Source organism: Mus caroli, chromosome 3, assembly GCF_900094665.2.
Source record: "Mus caroli chromosome 3, CAROLI_EIJ_v1.1, whole genome shotgun sequence".
NCBI lineage: Eukaryota > Metazoa > Chordata > Mammalia > Rodentia > Muridae > Mus > Mus caroli.
In genome coordinates this window covers 109,644,248-109,657,045 of record NC_034572.1, presented here as the reverse complement: position 1 = coordinate 109,657,045, position 12,798 = coordinate 109,644,248, and the positions used below count along the sequence as shown (strand labels likewise).

Below are 12,798 nucleotides of genomic sequence, written 5' to 3'. Positions count from 1 at the left end.
GGTGTTTTGAGGAGCCCAACAACTGCTATCATACGGTCATATTGAAACCTCTTGTCCGCCACTGAGCGTTTCTCCTTGTAAAGTATTGGCAAGAGCAATCTTGTTTGTTTTTTTCTCTCCCCCTCTCATTTCTAGTTAAAAGTAGTTTTTGGTTGAAAGAAAGAAATTATTAGGATTTTAGTTCATTCAGTAATATCTATTGACCACGTGCTGTGTGTCAGATATTACTGAAGGTTCTGGGCATCTGGAATGTAAAAGAAGGCAAATATATTTCTCTTGGAGAGATTACATTATAGGAGAAGAACATAAATTATAATCACATTGAATCAGTAAATCTTTATGATGTGAAGGGACAGTGTAGGTGCTTCCAGAGTGTAGCGCTCATACGCTGACTTGACAGTGTGCAGGTGTTTGGATAAGAGTGACAGAGGAGAAGGCTGGGGTGTCTGTGAAATCTGCCTCCTCTTAAGCAGTATGCCTGTGTTTCCTCTATGCTCTCACCATCCGACATTCTCTTCTTCATTACCTCTTCCTCTCCAGGCCCCTGATAGAATATGAACTCTGAAAACAAGGCAGTTTCCTAAAATATCTTCTTCCCTGTCTTTTGTATTCTTAGGTGAGAGACTATTGCTTGGAAAACAGTAAATGCAAAAATAAGTATTGTCGGATTAAGATGTGAATGAATTGTATAATGGCTGTCCTCGGCCCTGATATCTGGATGCAGTGTGACAGGAATGTCCTGTGGCCACCATAAGGCGCTCACAGGAGGGTAGCATAGCTGAGGGAATAAATAAAGGGTGGGGAGCAACACTGAGCACACTGGAGGGCAGGAGCTACATTCCGTGGCATCATGGTGCCATGGAGGACTAAGCAAGATCAACTGGTAAACAGTGAGGAGCACCCAGGGTACTTACTATTCTAGCTATACTAAGAATAACCAGAAATGTGAAAGCCAGGCAAGGGGCATTGACAAAATCTAGAAAGGAGCTGACTGTGGCTAGGGTAGGTTCAAAATGATGGAGACACACGTAAAGTGGTCAAGTTCTGGGCTTGTATAATTATTTCGGAGGTTTGAATGGGTGGCTGCCTAATCCAGCACTGTCGTGTCCTCTAACAAGGGCAGCACATAAATAACCCCATCTAAGGGTGCATGCGCAGGGCATGTGGCTAATGACACAGATTTTAGTTTCCTGTAGTAGTTTGACGACTTACAATGAAAATGGATAGTTTCTTAGAAGCAAAAGACAAAAATATTTCCATTTGTAAAGACAAATGAGGTGTTGTTTGCTTTCCTACCACTTTTCTAGAATGTTCATCTGTTTCAGGTTTTCAGGTTTGATGTTGTAATTTTTCTTTCTAACTTTCCAGGCTGGAGTGAGACAGCTTTATGTACAGATTGACTTTGCGGCAATGTAGTCAAAGGAAGGAAACTGATTGAGGACCAAACTTTCCCAGTACTGTGCAGTCCAAAGCATTGTACTACCCAGTGCTCTGAAACAGAGACACGACCACTACAACTCAGAAGCACCAAGGACGCAGGTAGAGTCAGCCGCGTGCTGGAGCGCAGGGTCACAGCCGGATCCTGCCCAGACTGCTGCCTGTGTGCTTTCCCTTCAAGCCATTCTGACTGCTGAGGGTTCTGGGTTCGTTCTAGGGTATTGGGTTATCTTTTTGAGGCTTCTTGCTGATCACACTCACCCCATCCTTATTATCCCACCCAGCCAGTGAGAAATTCAGACTGGGGACCTTCAACCTTCTGAATGTCTTCACTAAAGCTGCTGGAAACCACTGCTTTTATTCCCATAAAACCAGTGTTGTTTTTACAAAAAGAAGTCTGTTTTCTATGTAATGTCACAGTTGTTGACGTTCTTCAGTGTAATCATACGTTTGTAAAAATTGTTTGTACCTTGCAAACTTACGAACCAAACCATATTGGGTTTTCAAAGTGCCTTTGTATCAGAAATATATTTGCCAGCATAGAAATGTACCATCAAAGGTCATGTGTATGTTTTTTTAAAAATGGGTATTCTGTAATTTGTAGAAAATATGACTTGCTAGCAACATACATAATTGTCTTTGTGTATTTCCAACATAGATTTATTTTGCTTTATAAAAAAATCCATTTATCACATTAAGTTACTTTGTAGCCTATTTTCAAAAATGCAAATACATTAGAAGAACTTATTTAGACGTAAACCATCTGCTACATCACAGATTTCTATGAAAACCTTCACCTGTCTATGGTAAATTTTCCAGTAGTTCTCCTTGCCTGTTTAGATTCTGTTAAAGACAAGAAAGAGCACCTGGGTGGCAGAAAGAGTGGTGCCAGGGCCATCTTATGTCTTCATATCCTCCAGGGCCACCTAGCACAGTGTGGCTCTCTGGTTTTGTTTGCACAAATACAAATTACTTCCAGGAAGTCTAGGACAGCATTTGATTGAGGATGAACTATTCTTACTAGAAAGCAATTTGGTGANAAAAAAAAAAAAAAAATCCTCACACGGCGTCTTACAATGGTTGATTTTCCAGGGTCCTGGGTATATGAGAAGTGTAATTGTGACTGGCATGGTGAGCCACACTTTTAACTCCAGCAAAAGTGGTGATCCACTTTTGACTCAGGAGGCAGAGTCAGGCGATCTCTGTGAGTTCAAGGCTACCCTCATCTACATAGTAAGTTCCAGCACAGCCAGGGCTACACACAGAGACCCTGGCATAAATTACAAATAAATTTGAGATGACAGGTGTTTAACACTCAAGTATTCTTGGTGTTTTCTGAGGATAAGCAATTTGGGTGAACATTTTCATATTGTACTTCACTTATCACAATAAATATTTACTTTAGTTTAAGTAAATTGATTTTGTTAGCAAAAATTTAAAAACCTTGCCATGCAAAAATATTAAGAGTGTAGATCAGTGACAGGCACTCTATCAGGAAGGTGGCAGAAGTTACTGTTGATATGTGACTGAGTTTTCAAGTACCTTCCTGCTGTTTCTGACCCACAATTTATGCATTAGCAGAGCTATACCGCGCTAAGCGGCGGTAGAATGCCACACAATGTCCGTTGTGCCCTTTTTTGTAAATCAAGCAGTAATTTCAAAGCCTATTTGCTTTCTGGCAGGCAGTTCTAACACTAAGATTCCCTGCAGTAGATTGTGTTTGACTGAAACAAGTGCTGTAGTCTTTCAGGAGGGCAAGTGCAAATGGAATGGTCCTGATGCTGTCCTCCGTTTTCATTTCTGTTCTATATACCCCACAATAGTCTGTGGCTTGGGGCATACTGCTGAAGATGAAGGTCTAGATGAAGGCAGAGACTCCAGATGTGAGGGACGTGTCACAAGCCAATCCTGGCAATTGTTGGCGTTGTATGTGTGGTGTTGTATGCTGTGCCTGAAATTTACCAAATCTGCTTTCCACTGGGCTCTTAGTTCTAAGTGAAGTTTTTGTCAAAATGTATCATTCTGTTTAATGAGGCGCTCAGTGCACAAACCCATGAGCGTTGCTGGTCCCTTTGATGAGGCATAGAATACGTCTGATGTGAAACTGATTTTGCACTTTGTTCCAAGAGCTTGCCATTTATCCGGTTGGCTTTAACATTTTTTGCTTAATTAAATGTAGGCATACCTGTATGTATTTTTTTTTTTTTAGAAAACTGATATAATTTTGCTCCTGAAACAATGTTGACCAAACACTCTGCCTTCTGCATCCTGCCCCACTAGCAGCGATGCCCTCCCATGGCCATGCGCCCTGGTTACTGTTCCTCACCTAATACTTGGAACTGAAGAATTTGCTGCTTCCTCCTGCATGGTGCTGGCTGTGGTTGCCTCTTCTGGGACAGCTCGAGCAGTCCGGAAGAGCTGGGTAGGATAGGGAGCCTGTGAGGGCTTCACTGTCCTCAGAACTTCTGAAGGCTGTCCAACTTCCACCGGATCTTTGGGTTTTGCAGCTTTAGAATTCCCCGGCTTTAGAATTGTAGCGGCCCCTCCTTTTAATTCCTGGGCTTGAAGATACTCTTAATCGGTTTGCTTGATTCCAAGTTAATGTGGTTGTTGGCATATATAAGATCGTTTGGCATCTCTTTAAACTGATACACCAAGCGCTGACCTTTCACTTTTGCGAGAATACCTCTTTGGTAATAGTACCTGAGTACTCTCCCCATGGTCTTGTAGTTCACGTCAGGTTTGTTTTTGTGCTTCCCCCACAATCTAGACACGGCTATAGTATCGACCAGCTTAAAAATGCCCTTTTCTTGCTGCGTCCATTTGATGTAATTAGGACAGGTAGCCGTGTCTTGAAGCAGAGCCAGTTAAAAACTCCCAAAGGTAAATTGTTTCCCTTCCCATCTTTATTTTTCTTTTTCACAGATATATTTGGTGCAGTCACTGGGGAATCTGGCCGAGGTGGTTTTGTTTTTCTTCCTTTCTTTCTTTTAGGCTGCTCGGGAGGAGGCTCCTGGGGAGTCTGCATTTGTCTCTTGCACTTGCTAAGTTTCCATCACCTCAGGAATCCCATCTAATGTGATGGACACATGGGTGATTGGGGCAACGATGTCTTCTTCAGAGGAGCTAGCTATATTATTATTGATTCGCTTTTCATCCAGTACAGGAGGGCTGGGAGAATCTATATTGAGGAGTGCTTTGGCAGCCTCAATGGTCTCAATTGTTTCATCTCCATTATGACAAGAATTCTCAACTGTAAGGGTGATGTCGTCATGGCCATCGTCTGTGATTTCTTCTTTAGCAACATCCAATGAGCTCTCAGTAATCATGTCATTAGGCTCTTCCACACGGGCTAGGCCAGCATAACTATTGAAAATATCAGCACCAGGAACATGTTCCACAGTAACAACAGGAATAGAGCCGGGTCGCCAAGCTTGGTTGGAAGAAATACTTTAAATGTACTCTGTTCTGCTATTATAGGGTGAAGCCACCTCACTTTCAAAATTCCTTCTGGAGTCTTCTCCAGAAGGAATTTTCACCCAAGCAGACAACTTTCTTCCTGAAAATCCCACACGCACATCATCCTTCCGAACATTCTCGATCATAAGTGTAATGATTGCTTGCAATTCTTCGGTCATACTTGGTTATTGACTGGGTCCTCTGAGATGCAGACACTTCAGATTCTGATCCATTCTGAATCTCTTGGCATCTTTTAATCCAGATGTCCAGATTTGTACCTGTACTATCTAATTTCTGTCCTTCTGCACATGTGTCTAAGGCAGAAGCGTAGTCTTTGTCATGGTATTCACATATCCCTTTCCTCAGGATAGCAGTGAAATTATTTGGATTGAGTTCAAGAGACTTCTTTACATCGGCAATGCCATCACGGTATTTCCCAAGAAGAATATGACAATAAGCTCGCTGACAGTTACACTGTGCGTCATCGGGATTCTGTTCCAAAGCCTTACTCAGCTCCTCTAACGCTGCCTAGGGGTCCCCGTCGAGCAGAGCATCTGAGAAGCTCTGGAAAAGCTGCTGGGATGATGCAGGTCCTGCTGCAGCTGCCGCCATCCCTAGGAGTCATGAAAGCTTCAGCCTGGGTGTTTTCTACCTTGGTTACCAGCTCCGCCACCACCCAGGAGGGGCTGTATGTTTTTGTTTTTTTTTTTTAAATGTCAACAGAAACACTTTTCACAGAAAAGAAAAGCTTGTCTTTTAGTATTCTCCATACAGATGTATTACTAGCAGGTGGTTTTACTAAGAAAAACCATCTGATTATGGTAATAAAATAAATTTCAAATACTCCTAACATTAGGCTAATATTGTTACCAAACAAAAAGCCAATTTGAGTGTACAGTTGCCAGTCTATGAATAACCAAAGTTTTTTTTTCCTCTGAATAACAAGCCTACATTGTTCCGCAAAAGTTTACCTTACCAGCTAAGCATCCCCAGCTCGGTATATTTTTAAAAATCCATTGTACTACTTGATGAACAACTTGACCTAAGTCCAGCTTCCTCCTTTTGAAGCCTGTCTGTCTGTCTTTCTGGAGGACAGTATCTAGCATGTATAGGCTACTTTTCCCTTTCTGTCACCACCCTCTTCTGCAGTGGTGGCATAAGAACATGGCCACAGATATCATTTTGATTTCTCCTTATCTAGGTACTTAAGAACCTACAAATATGTACCAGGAACCAAAATACTGTCATGTCCCTGTGCCTCTATAGAGCAGCCGCATCGCTAACCCCCAGTGTAGCTGGTGAGAACTGTCATGATTCTACGATGGTAACATGGGAACCAACCTGGGGTAGGATGCTGGGATTTGAGAGTACCACATTGTTTAAGATAGAACTTCACACCTGAGCAAAGGCTGCTGGGAGCGCTGTGCTTCCACCTCTCAGTGTCAGGTGAGAGACCGTAAAATTCCAGGGATCAGTGGCGGCAGCAAAGCCGAGGCTCAAATGTGATCATCCAGTCGAGAGTTCTTTACACTGTACTGTGCTGCTCTCGTGTGACATTGCCATTCTGTAAATGTGACTAAATGTGGCTTGTAAATAAAGAACTCTGACCTCTAGTTTTGGTTCATTAAGGCACTTTAGATATGCAATGTTGTCTCATTTCTCGTGTATAATTAAATTTGGATTATTTCCAAAGTATTTGTTGTGGAATAAATTATAGTAATTTTTTTCTTCCAAAACCAGTGTTCTTGACTTGAAAAAAGAAAAATATGTTCTCTAGATACTTTGTAGTTGGGAGTAAATTTTTATTAATTGCCCACGCTCAGTCCATTTAATGCTGGCTTCCTTTCCTAATTTTGCTTAGATGTTATAAACTGGTTCCTTTTGGATATCAGGCTGGTTCACCAGTCATGCCATTTCAGCCCTGCGTGACATACTTTTTCAGTCACTGGACAGTGTTTTTACTTTAAAACTTTTCAGAGCTGTGGAAAATGAGACAGTAGATGTATGGAGCACGTCTTTTATTTCAGTCAGGTATATTTTTGAAGTTGTAATCAGAACTGCAAACATTAGGTGCCTTTGACTCTGTAAATGCATTACCTTGGCCAAGTTAAGCTTTTCTTTTTCTTTCTACAAAAAGTCACCATTGTTGAAACACGTTATTTTCCAATTCATAAGAATCCTAGCAGGGGTGCAGTAGAATTCTTTTATTCTCTGAAGAACATTCAGTTCCATGAAGCATTCTTAGGAAGTGATTTCCAGAGGCCACCTTAGTGATTCAAATCTAACTTAGAATCAAGACAAAGTGAAAGACTGCCTATCAGGAGTGTTCGCAGAAATGTAACAGAGAGGTGTAGCAGTTCCATTGAAATGTCAAATAGGTGGGGCTTCAGCGATGCACTCATCTTTGGTTTATATTTAGCCATTTCCTAACTGCAGATAACACAGAAAACAAGGTAGGTCTCCTGTGCTAAGTATTGATATATCCAGGTACTTAAGTGGCTTTGCTCAGCTTCTCACTCACATTTTTATAAAGAGAATTTTGCATGGTTTTATGATTGACAGCATCTTAAAATCTAGTTTGTGATCCTCATAGCACGGAGAAGGAATCCTTATCTGGGGAAAGCCTGTGGTACAGTAGCAATGCAGTCTTTTCTAGTGACTGTTTTTAAAAGCCCGTCAGCAACACTTTGAAGATCCAAGAAGCTGTGGCTGATCTGGTTAGGCTTCTGGAAAGTCAGTGGATACTAGTGATGCCATTGCTATGGGGATACTGACAAACTGCCCCCAAACTGTTTCCTCCTGTGCTGTACGATGTTTGCTTTGTAACTTGGTCACGGATCCAAGCCCATGCTGGGGGAAATGGCACTAGTGCTCCTTCCATCCCTCTAAAAGGCAGTTAGGGGAAACTTTCACTGGAAGTCATGGTAGAGTTGCTCACTGACTGACTGCGCCAGCGTGAAGAACAGAGTGCCTGCCCTCAAGACCATCGTGGGGGGGGGGGCATCACCTGCCAAGACGCACAGATCCATGTTCAGCTTTAAGTAGTATCTGATTTACAACACTGTGTTTTACTTAAACCTTGTCAATAGAAGAAATCTACTTCATAAATAGAAGCCTGTGCCTTCCCACAGCTTTGAACATGAATTTGTAATTCTGATTATGATGTTGGAAAGCATGAAAAACTAAAACAATGGTTACATATGCTTTTATACCCCCACTCCTTGGGGTATGTTAAGATTCTCATGAAATAGTTACCAGGAACTCTTAGCAGAGAGTAGCAGACACAAACTGAAGCCGGAGCTCACTGCAGAAAGCATACTTGGCAGTTCTGGTATTTCTGTACAGACCGGTCTTCTGTTGACTTTGTCCTTTCCCCCGAGGTACTGAGTTACTCAGTCTGCTCTCCACTGTCCACGTTGTTGGGATTTGGCACAACCGAGCCTGTGTACTGTGACCCTCTGGACTGTGTACAGCCATGCTGCGGATTGTTTGGGTGGAGAATTGCCATATTGCTGTTTCTTTAAGGACTGTCAACTCTCCCTGGATATTTTGTCATTCAGAACTCTTTCAGAGGTATTTCTTGAAGGTGCTTCTAATGAAAACACATGGGTATTACGTGATCTAAATGTCCCTCAAATACACTTAACTTTCCTTGTCTTGTTTCCCTTCAAATATGTTGTCTATATTTTCTCCCCTAATGTGGAAACAATGTGACTGAAAATGTCCCCAATCTCATCTTCCTGAACCCACCCGCTCAGCACTTCACTTCCCTGCCTGTAATGGTTGAAAAACATATGGCCAATTCTGGACTGGGGTTGGTTCCTTGATGAAGATGATGCCTCAAAACAGTTCTAAAAATGTTTACATTACAAGGCTAGGTTGGGAATGTCACATATAAAACTTGGATGGTTTGAAAATGCTGCCATGAACAGTTATGACTTGCCCACATGCACTACAGTAAACCCACAATGTAGCTTTCACCTTTTCTACTTGCACACATTGACATATGTATTTTGTTTAACCGCAGTGTATTTTAAAATGATCATAAACAGCTGTATTGAAATTTTGTTTTCAATTAAATCTCTGTGTAAAAGTCTTCCTGAGTCATGATTCTTGAGTTGAATGGACCAAAAAGAACACTTACAGAATTCTCAGAGGAGAGATGCTAAGGTGTCTTTCCATTGCCCAGAGCCTCTTCCTTTAGTTCAAATCCATTTAGGGTGTGTTCCTTTTTGAGATTCCCACTAGCGTTGAATTGTGCTTATCCCACTCTCTATGGATGACCTATGTGACATGAAGCTGACCCTGCATATGACACCAGTATACATGACCCTTCCAAGTGTGATGGTCTACATCTTTAATCTCAATGCCAAGGAGGTATAGGCAGGTGGGCACCTGTGAGTTTGAGGCCAGTCCAATGTAAATAAATAATTTTTAAGATGAAAAAATTCTCTTCCAGAAAACTCTCATGCCATCTTGTCAAAGGGAATCCTATCAGGACAGCCTCAATTGTCAGTCTTGCCCGTCCTGTAGCTACAGCCTCGGCTGCCTCCCCGCATTTTCAGAGTGGATATGTGCTTATTCTGTCTGAGATTGCACAGCTCCCAGTACTCTGGTTTCACTTCTGTTTGGTCAGTTTTGTACATGTTTTGCCAACATACAAAGTCAGAACAGAAATAAAATCCTCCCATCCAAATTGCTCTGGAGTGACTGTTTAATGCAGAATTCCTTATAGAATCCTTGAAATTGAAACACCACTACCCCCTTCCTTAGCCTCCCAGCACCAAGTCCGGACCCTTCCTTTCCAATCTTCTGAAATCACCTTTTCCTTCCCAGGAATATTACTGGCTTCCTGGACTTGACTAAAAACAGGATCGCCTTTGAGTATTGCTCATTTTCCGACCTGGACCATGCTTAGCTTTGCCATGTCTGCTTCAGCCCCTTCCACCACCAGAGAAAGACCTGGCCCTGGGCAGGCTGGGACCATGAGCAATCTGCTGGGCTGGTCTTCCGCTTGCTCTACAGCCCTCCTGCTCGCCTCGCTGGCTCTGCCGTTCGCTGCACGGTGACTGGCTAGGTCAGGGAAGGTCTGCCTGTCTGTTTCCTAGAATCAGCCTCTGAGTCCAAGGCCACAGTGGCCTGTCAAGTTGCTACAACCTTTTCGTCTCTCACATGGGTTGACACAAGTCATTTACTACAGTTCAGTGCTATAGCAATCTTGCTTTTTAAAGGAGTCTGCTTCCTTCCCCAGAAGCCTGCCTGTGTTACCTTGGCTGCCAAGGTGAGCTTCCCCGAGCAATTGCATTCTCTAGCTCAGAACGTTGGTTCTTTTTCTCACTGCCCACGTCTAAGTTTTTTTAGTCTAATCTGGAAATAATCATTATTACTTTCTTGTTTTAAACTCTGAACCTACATTCTTGGTTTGATTGGTAGGGGGTGTATAAATCCTTGGTATATAGTGCTGCCACAACACAACTTCCTATGAACTCTAGGATTTTTTTGATTTTTTTTTTTTTTTTAAACAGGTGGCTGTCCTGGAATTCACTATGTAGACCAGGCTGGCCTCATAGGGATCCACCTGCCTCTCTGCCTTTGTCTCTGCCTGCTGAATGTACCAGGTCCAGCTAAGGGTTTGTTTATATATACAAGTGCTTTGCCTATACACCAGAAGGGGGCACTGAACCCCTTTATAGGTAGTTGTAAGCCAATGTAGGCCCTGGGATTTCACCTCAGACCCTTTAGAAGAGTAGGGCAGCCAATGCTCTTAACCCTGAGCTACTTCTCCAACCCCCATGGAAACTTAAATGTTTGTGTTGTGTAATCTTGTTGTACTTCTCACAGGGTAGCAATAAACACGCTTTTCACCTAGACTGGAGAAACAATGACGATGGACAAGCAAAAAAATAGTCAACATTTTTGATGGTTCTTTTGAACACTGTCAGTTCAACTGGCCCTATCTCCAAGCTTTAAAAAAAAAAAAAAAAATCTACCAGTGATCCTCTTCCAAAGGATCAATGCTCAGTTCCCCACACCCAGCTCACAACCACGTGTAACTTCAGTCTCGGTGAAGCTGGTGACCTCTTCTGGCCACCATGGGTACTGCATGCATGTGGTACACAGACGTGTGTACAAGACAACAACCATACACATTAAAATAAGTATAAGTCTACCGTGAAATTCATGCTTGCTTGTGTCACCGACATTTAAATAGACAAGTATATCTAGGAACTTGATGAATCCATACCACTAGAAGGATACAGCCCAGCACGGTAGGAAGCCAAAATCTATGGATAAAAAAGAAAAAGAAAAACCAAGCTGGAGAGATAGCTTGGTGGATAAAAGGTTTGCTGGACAAGCACACTGTCATGAGTTCAGATCCCAGGATCCACGTAAAAACCTGGGCGTGGCCCACTGGTGGCTAGAATGCCAGCACAGACGAGGGTCGCTGGGGTTCATTAAACACCAAACTAGCTCCAAGTTCAGTGAGAGACTGTCTCAAAGGAATAATTGGATAATTGGGTCAAAGGACCCAGTGTCCTCTGGCTTCCACATGTAAGCATATACTTTATATACATACATGCATGCATACATACATACATACACCCAACACGAAAAAATGTTTTAATGGGAAATTTAAATCTTTGAAAGTAGTATTGAATAAATTACTAAGATGAACCTTCTTTTGTTTATAAGCCAGCTATTGCTAAACTTAAAACCAGCCGATCAAACATCCTTTTCTGTCCCTGTGGTCTACAGATAACACACAGTTGCACACATATACACATCAAAAAAGATTTTTTTAAAGATTAAAAATAAGACAATACAAAGCTAAAAGCATTCCAAATGACATTTCCTAAATTTGGCAAGGGATATTATATTTTAAAGTGTAACATTTTATAAATAGAATCATATTTCTCTGTAAGCATAGATACAGTTTCATGGCAATTATAATTACAACTTTGCCATTTTTTTTTAACTTTTATAAATGTGATCATCTAAATTTTTAAGTAAAATAGGGACAATGTGATAGCCTCACGTCCTCACCCTAGGCAGTGAGCTAGCTCACCATGTTCGACTTTACAGGAAGAATTCTCTACGTCATGTTACTTCCCCTGACGAGTAATTAGTATAAAGGTCACATTGGCTTAGGAAGACTCCAGAAGGCTAAGTTAACACATCCGTTAGCTTGAGACTTGTCGGACACAGCACTGTGGTGGTTGATAGCCAGAAGCTACGGAAACCAACAGAAGCGTCAACTCCTGGAAAGAGCAGATTTTAGATTTTATTGGAAAAGCTATGGCTTCAAAAAGACAACTAATCTCTGTCTCTGCTGCACAGGTGAGGGCGCAGTCCCACTCGGGAAATGTCTCTGCTGCACAGGTGAGGGTGCAGTCCCACTCGGGAAATGTCTCTGCTGCACAGGTGAGGGTGCAGTCCCACTCGGGAAATGATGAACTGAAGAATAGTGAGACTGCCGGGCTCCTGGCTGGGGATGGGGAAAGGGAGCCCCGGGTACCGTGGGGTAGGGGGAGACTGAGGGGCACAGAGCCCAGAAGAACCATGTGAGTAATTTATGAACCCCAAGGATCACCTTCAACTCATTAATGCTTTGATGTTGATCCTACTTAGCAAACTATAAAAGCCCTATCCAACTCCCCAAGTTCTAGTCTAAGTAGAACAAACTACACGGGGCCAGACCTGCGGTCTTTGACCAGTGTACAGACGGGACAGACAAGCACTCACACCCTGCCCTTCACCACGTTGCTTGCTTCTGAGAACAGAAAGGCTGACTTCACCAGAGTTTTAGAAGACTTAGGACCTAATATATGATATTCAGAACGTCCAGGTGAGTTGACCAAGTGCTGTAACCACATGAGCTTTGGAGTAAGCTAATAAAGATCT

General features: G+C 42.4%; 1 protein-coding gene and 2 pseudogenes across 1 annotated transcript in view; 1 reads left to right on the top strand and 2 right to left on the bottom strand.

The window, feature by feature from the left end:
* Positions 1 to 2,135, top strand: part of Slc30a7 (solute carrier family 30 member 7) — a 58,366-nt gene extending 56,231 nt beyond the window's left edge. Inside the window, exon 11 of the mRNA XM_021157960.1 lies at positions 1,369 to 2,135. Within this exon, the coding sequence (XP_021013619.1) occupies positions 1,369 to 1,416 (48 nt within the window). The 3' untranslated portion in view covers positions 1,417 to 2,135. The remainder of the gene's footprint in view (positions 1 to 1,368) is intronic.
* A 1,613-nt stretch (positions 2,136 to 3,748) lies between these two features.
* LOC110291911 lies at positions 3,749 to 4,832 on the bottom strand (annotated as a pseudogene).
* Positions 4,766 to 5,508, bottom strand: LOC115029058 (annotated as a pseudogene).
* Positions 5,509 to 12,798: the final 7,290 nt, after the last annotated feature.